Source organism: Mesitornis unicolor, unplaced genomic scaffold, assembly GCF_000695765.1.
Source record: "Mesitornis unicolor isolate BGI_N332 unplaced genomic scaffold, ASM69576v1 scaffold2550, whole genome shotgun sequence".
NCBI lineage: Eukaryota > Metazoa > Chordata > Aves > Mesitornithiformes > Mesitornithidae > Mesitornis > Mesitornis unicolor.
Window position 1 is genome coordinate 68,906 of NW_010156173.1, and position 7,597 is coordinate 76,502.

Here is a 7,597-nt window from a genome sequence, read left to right on the forward strand (position 1 = left end):
CTTACTCATTGCGCTAATTACCCACAAAAATTAAGTCAACAGCAGTGTTTCATAATTAATTCCCTGTAACAACACAATAGCTCAGGAGAAGTGAATGGAAAGAAATAGAAATGCAATTAGTTCCTGTACTTTTCTTTCTGCAGCCGTTACTGAAGGGGAGGTAAAGCAGAGAGTGATCAGGGCACAGGGTTGGACTCAGGCGGTCTGGGCTTGGCTGCAGCTATTTCCAGTCGTCCTGGTCACCGTCATCTGCCCTTATTGCTGCATCTGGTGTAAGGGAACGTGCACATCTCCATCGCTGGTCTGGTGCATTTACATCCTCAGCTCACAGCCAGCTTCCTACAATTTCTAACTCTGAATGTAAAATGCTTAAAATTCTCCTTACATCATTTTTCAAGGGGGCATCTCATGGAAAAAATGGGAAAAAAAGGCTTCAGAAAAACCTCTTTTTCTCTAGCAGTTTATTGAGTAGAACTGTGCAGCAATTGTAATGGTTTAAGTAGCTCTCATCCAGCTTCTTACAGGTTTATTCAGTTGTGCTGACTTGTGCCATGCCGCAGAAGATGGATTTCTTCTGAAAGCTGGTACTTGCATGGAAACTTTGTGGGCTTTTTTTCCCTTCTCGGCAAGTTCTGCACGTGTTAAAAAGAGCAACCTTTGTCAGTGCCAGGTTATCTGAAAACTCAGGAGAATTTCTGCAGAAGTATTTTCTGGGCTTAGCAGCGGTTCCTGTAGCACTGACGTTTCTTTTGGGTCGACTGGGATGCTGCAGCGTTGTATTTGGGGCTGACTGAGAGCACTCTGAGAATGGGGATGGAAAGGGTGCTTTGAGCCAGACAGTTCAGCTAAAATGAAGTTATCTGACTTTCTGCAGCGAAACACACGCACAACAGAAGCCTCCTCCCAACTACTAATTCAGTAATTCAGTAATTGGCCATTTATTAAATGCTGATTTTAACTTCCTACCCTATTTCTGTACATTGCAGTTTATTTACTGATATTGAGTATTCTGGATTTCCCAGTTATTTTTTGTCACTGTCGCTTGTTATAAATAAATGCATTTTCTGTACTTGCTAGCAGAAGCGCCACAGCAGGATAACAGATGATGTATAGGGGGAATACGTGGTTATCTCTTCCTCTAAACTGGAGTTTGGCATTGAGGAGCTATCTAAGGACCCACTAAGTGTGCTTGCCAAGTAATTTAATTTCATGGTGCGTGGTCCCAAATCCCAGAAGATCTCAAATAGCAGGACTGGATCATTCAACTACATAATGTTGCAGGTGTCATTTGGATTTATTCTTTCAAAGAACTGAATTCTTCTTTTCTGCTGTAAAAGTTTGACATCTTAGAAAACTTGGTTGCGAGGTTGATGCATGGTGTGATCACAGGGAAGGTTTGGTTTCCAACCTCTTTTTCAAGACTGAAGATGCTTGCAGACCTAAGAAGATGTGTGGGATCTCCTCAGCTCCCGAGCTGATGGGATGGACTAAAGCTCACATGGGAAGGGGAAATCTTCACTAAGATTTCTCGGGGGATTCATGGCCTGCTGGATTAGCTCCAGAATTCACACCCACAAGGTAGATGTCTCTGAAATCTGGTGACAGATGAGGCCCGTGCTGATCGCTAAAGCAGCCGTCCCTAGCTGTGGCTGTCCACGTTCTCCCATTAAGGGGTGCATTTCCATATTTAATGACCGCTACTGGCTGGGAACGGGAAACGACTCGCTCCTCCGCCAGGAGCCCAGCTAGCGATGCGCGCTGACGGGGGAGAAAACTGTTTAGTGGTAAGCGCTCTGCTGCTCACTGCTGCAAGGCCAGCTCTCCCATTTAAAAACCACACAACAGACCCCAACTGTAAAGACCATGATGCAATCCCTAGCACATGAGGAAATTTGCTCACGCTCCCAGATGCTTGCTTTTCAGTGTTCCCTTGTGCTCCACCACCCTGCTGTGATCTGCTCCACATTTATGTCTCAAGCTTTCCCTCCCCTTGCTCGCGGCCAGCCAGCAGCACCCAGCCCGTCTTCATGAGCGCTGCTGACGTGGTGCTCCCTTGTTCTCCTTTCAGATATCGAGACCGCCAGTGACATTGCCCTGTACTCCGGCCTGGGAGCAGCAGTCATTGCTGTAGCCGTGCTGGTGGTTGGCGTTACCCTGTACAGACGGAGTCAGAGTGAGTACGGCGTGGATGTGATTGATTCATCTGCGCTGACAGGAGGCTTCCAGACATTTAATTTTAAAACAGTCAGACAAGGTTAGTGGTGTGATTTCATTTTCTTCTCTCCAGAGCTCCTACTGCAAAGCGATGCTAAGCTGTGTTCAGTGGGAGGGCTCTCTCCTCGCGCTGAGCAGATGCTGGAAAGCCAGGGACCAGGAGCAGATCTGCTGCTTACAGCGGTCTCTGCGACCGATGTGTCAGGGCAGCTCGGACAAATCAAATACCTGATCCTCTTGTGCTCTAAGTGCTTTAGAAATACTGCCTCTCGCCTCTGCACTGACTGTTGGGACTTACCAAAGGTCCAAACAAATAAACCAAACCCAGGGAGCATGTCTGCACGTCCTTCCTATGCAGCTACAGATCCCCTATTTTCTTTACTCCAGTAAGTGATTAGTTTTTTACCGTTAATTTGAGAATGCCAACTTTAAGTATTTTTAGAAGCTCCTGTTGGCATGCAAACATCCACATGCAGAGGTCTGAAGGAAATAAATGTGTGTGAATTGACACGTACTGATATAAAAACCAACCCAAAACTTCAGAAAGCCACCAAGACAATAAAATATGGAAGAAATAATTACTTTTACTAAAAACAGCACTCGGTTGTTTTCTGAAATATTACTTCCTTTGGACAGAAAGCCAGGGAGGAATACAAATGGGGATTACGCTAGAATAGTATGTTTCTTTAATTCATACTGAAACCCTAACACAGAGACCTGCCCTATCGTGGGGGTGCGGGCTGTGAAGGTATCCCCATGTCTCCTCTCTCTCTGCACAAGTGCAATGAGGTGCAGTTTGTTGGGGTTATTTTCTGCTGCCGTTCTCACAGTTGAGGTCATTTTCTGGAGACGCTCCTCAGCAAGCAGAAACCGCAAGAAATTGGAAAAAGGGCTTGGTAGACAAGGATGTTTGAAGGACGTTTACTCATCCATTTGAAATTCCAAGCCTTTAATTAGAGTCACGAATTTTCAGTGACTGCATCAAACAGTAACTTTCCTTTGCTGTTCAGTTTGCCATAAAAGTCTTGTTTTGAGTCTGGGGATTTGTTTGTTTGACTTAATATTTCAAAAACATCAGTTGTGGACACTCTGAAAATGTCTGAGCGTGCCAGCTTCTCTTATGCCAGGATGCTCTCAGTTCAGATTCACTTAATTGGAGTTTTTCAGTATGAGCATTTGTAAACTAAAGAATTCAGCTGACAAAAGGCCAGTTCAGTTCGGTTTCCACAATACTGATGTACAGACAAGGGATCAGTGGGACCCAGATTTTACTGTTTGGAGAAATGTGTTTGTCGTGTTAGCAACCCAACCTGCAGTCCCTTCAAGTGATCGCATTTTCAAGGATGCAGTACAGATAATTTTCAGAAAATCAGCTACTTTGGAAAACTTCTATTTACTGAAAACCAAACACCCATCCCCACTCCCCAAGCTCACAAAAAAAGACCAAACCAGCTAAAGGATTCAGGCCCTAAATCTGTCCATTGCTTCTCCTATTCAGAGTGTTTTCTGAGCTAAAATGCTTCTAAATGAGTAACTGTGGTATTTTTCCCTATATTACACTTGTCCCACTTCCTTTTCAACCCAGTTTCCCTCAGGCATGAAGCTATCCTTTCGTGTAAGCTCACGGAAAAGGTCTGCAGGAAGATGTGTTTTCACCCAATGGGCTCTAATTTAAAAAAAGAAAAAAGGCACACGCACAGACCAGAAAGGAAGCTCCTTCTTGGATGGATGCGCTCTGGAGCTGCCTGAAGTGCGGGGAACACAGCGATCACGTACCTGTCAGATCTACTGCTTCTCTTTTTTTAACATTGCCTTTTGTGATTTCTGAGCTCTGAGAGTTTCAAGAAGGAAGAGAAGTCAAAAAAGGAAATAGTGGAGAGGTCAGAAAGAGATTTCAGATTTAACATTGAGTACCGTGACTGACTCCCTGATCTGCTTCCTTCCACCAGGGAACTCCCTGCTCTTGAACTCCTCCCTGCAGCCGGAGCTGGCAGTGAGCAGGACCTACAGCGGCCCCATCTGCCTGCAGGATCCCATGGACAAGGAGCTCATGACGGAGTCGTCCCTGTTCAACCCGCTGTCCGACATCAAAGTCAAGGTGCAGAGCTCGTTCATGGTGTCCCTAGGGGTGACAGAGAGGGCGGAATACCACGGCAAGGCGCATTCCGGAACTTTTCCTCATGGGAATAATCGAGCTTTTGGTACAATACCAGCTAGAAACAAGGCCACCTATATTCAGAACCTGCCTTCTGTTTCAACAAGAAGTGAGCTGAAGACAACTGCTGTTTTTGGACACCTGGGTGGCCGTTTAGTGGTCCCAAACACAGGTGGGTAGATTCTTTCTCATTAAAAGCACATCAAATAATTTTAGATTAAGCCTACTTTGCCTGATGCAGTGTTCTATGACGAAATTAATTTTAAAAAAGGAAAGAAAAGTAGGGGCTTTCTTAATGCAAATTTTGGGAAGCAGAGCTTGTTGCCCACACGGGAGATGACTGATCAGAACAAAGCTTGGGATGAGTAGTGCAGAGGCATTATGCCTATTTAAACTGTTTATAAATTACTAACTCACTATTATAACTTAGTAACTGTGGGGTCCTACTAATAATGTGTTTTCCTTTCATCTGATAACGTTGTAGTCAGCACCCCTATTTCAGAGGAGCATTCTCCTGCGCTGGCAGATGGCCTTCCCAGCTCTTGGAAAGCAGAGGCCAGCTGGGGCTGTTGTTACACGCAGGGTCTGGTCTCTCCCACGTGTAACTCCTGCCTTTGCTCTTTGTAGGCGTCAGTCTGCTGATACCACACGGAGCCATTCCTGAGGAGACTTCCTGGGAAATCTACCTTGCCATCACTCAAAGGGAGTCCAGGTAAGAAGTGCAGCAAACCACACACACCCCCGGAAGCTGTGAACTGTCTCATGTAGTGGGTTTCGTGTCAGCCCTGTCTCAAGGAATGGAGCGTGCACGAAGGACTCCATCCCTGGTGCAGGTGTGACCACGCTTGTGACACATCCCGTATGAGTGCAAGTGACACCCAGAATGGTCTTTGTGCAATGATTCGGTGAAATCACATGGAGTTATTGCAAGTGCTGTTAAAGGATGAATACCTCAAGGGGACTGATGTATGATAAGTGCTGAATTCTGTGATTTTATCACTTTGATTTGCAGTCTTATGTCACACAAGTCCACTACCAACAGCACGTGTGCTTTCATTAATTGCTTGCTCTAGAACCTTCACCACTGACTTCCTAATATGCAGACAGCAGATTAAAACTCCCTGTCCAGGTCATGAGTTTGACTGACCCCATGGTATGTAGGTACTGAATTGTTACTTCATGACAGATGATTATTTATTTAATCTTTATTTATTAGGGATAATGTCAGGAGACATTGGTCCCAGGTTCACTGATTAAACCTCATTTTGAGTGCTTGTGAGAGGGCGCTTTTTAGTTAGTAATGAATGAGCCAGAGACGGGAGAGGGGGTTACAGTTCTGTACCACAGTTATTTCTTTTATCTCCCTCAACTTAAATATTCATTCAGCTAAAAGCACTGAAAAATTGATGGGTGTATCTGAGAAGAGGTGTGGAAAGAAGAAAGTAACTGCATACACAGTAAATATTTACTTACAATAACTTATAGCCAAACAATTGCTGGACTTTTCCTTTAAGAAATGAAAGATACCAAGCTGCCTATAAATTTTAAAGCCTAGAAATATTTTTCAAAACTTAAATGAAATCTATTTTTATTTTTTATTCTCCTCTGATATCTGAACTCCTTTGTGAAAACTTTCATATTCCATCCCCATCTGCTGCCATAGGTTTTTGATCATTTTCAATGAAAGATTAAGATATGAGAAAGGAAGGAAGAAAAAAAAAACCCATCTGTTTTATCTGCAAGGGTTCTGCAGAACTGAAATAAAATAGGTTAATTAGAAACAAGCAGCAAATTGTGCCTACTGCTTTCTTTTTTTGTGGGCAGAAGCAGAGGTAGCAAACCGATCCAGAGATTACCACGGGGAGATTTTTCCTTCCTTCCTTCTTTAAAGTGAAATTCTATGAAGTGAGACAAAAGCAAATACTCATTTTTTCCCCATCAGAAGACTGTCTTTTCTTCACACCGTTGAGGCAAGATTGATGGATCTTTCACCCGTCTGAACGAGGTGGGATAGGCCAGGCTATTCCAGCAGCTGCGCGTTGCGCTGCCATGCAAGGAGCCCACTCCTCCATTGCCCGTGGGCTTCTGCATTCCTTGGGTGTGAGGAAACAGCGGCTCAGATCGGGTGTGGAGGAGGGGTAAAACAGCACGTTAGAGAAAGAGAGAGAATGCAGAGATAGATTTTCTTTACTTCACAAGTTCAAGATGCATCACCATTAAAAATTTAGTAGCTTGAGTTGTAATTTCTGAGTTAAACCTTGTCCATATCATATGGCAGTGGAATTTAATTTAATACAGAAGTTAACCAGCTCAGTAGATGCATACAAGAAGGGAGCCCTGTCACCATAATAGGCACCTTATGCATCTTAAATGTGTGAGAGAAAACAAGGACGATACTGTTCAGTTGTAGATTATCTAGGACTGGGGGCTAGCTGTCACTGCTACTCTCATCTCCATTTAGCTACTGAGGAAGGTTGGTTTGAAATACACATTAAATGACACAGAGGAACAGAGATGATAGGGGATCTGATAGAGTTGTGCTGAATTCACTGTCACTTTGTAGTGGGAAAAAAAATCCCTGTCTATGCACTACAGATGTGTGATGAGATTATCAGCTGGTTTTGCTGTGACTTGATACAATCCTCTGTGGAATGGAAACCTCATTGTATCCTAAACAGAAATCAAATTCAGGTTTGAAAATTCTTCAGTGTCTCACGTAACTGAACAAATCGGTGGTGGAACTGATGGAACCACAAAGTCTTAGGGGCTTCGCTGCACAGATCCTCTCGGATGCTCCTTGCAGCCAGAATTTCCAAAAGAACTGCTAAAGAACTACTTACAGCAAAAACCAGCTAAGCTCAGCCTTCAGACACCACACGCGCGCTTTGATGCCGGCAGAAAGTACAGGTTATTGATGTTTGTGAAAGAAACAGCAAAGCTATCGATTCTGGCCCCAGCGAGGATCAGAGTGAAATGTCTCTTGCCCCCTTGCGTAATTCTGACTTCAGAGTTAAGCCAGAAAGCCTGAGCAGAGCTGTGCTGGGAGAGATCACTCTGCTGGGCTGTGCCTTGAGCCAGAGCCTCTGCAGGGGCGGCAGTGCCGACAGCACAGGCTGCAGGGAACGACCGCATGGCTCTGTGCACTCACATCTGTCTCCTGGTGAACGGGGCTGGGCCGTGTCAGTGTCTGCACCACTGGTGGGGGGAGACAGGAACGGCGGCGCCCCT

At 44.7% G+C, this 7,597-nt stretch overlaps 1 protein-coding gene across 1 annotated transcript in view; it reads left to right on the forward strand.

The window, feature by feature from the left end:
• The window catches only part of UNC5D (unc-5 homolog D (C. elegans)), a gene marked incomplete at its 5' end in the record, with an annotated part of 60,347 nt that overhangs the window by 37,797 nt on the left and 14,953 nt on the right, over positions 1-7,597 (forward strand). The window contains 3 exons of the mRNA XM_010181386.1: positions 2,069-2,254; positions 4,164-4,541; positions 4,997-5,081. Coding sequence (XP_010179688.1) covers positions 2,069-2,254; positions 4,164-4,541; positions 4,997-5,081 — 649 coding nt within the window. The remainder of the gene's footprint in view (positions 1-2,068; positions 2,255-4,163; positions 4,542-4,996; positions 5,082-7,597) is intronic.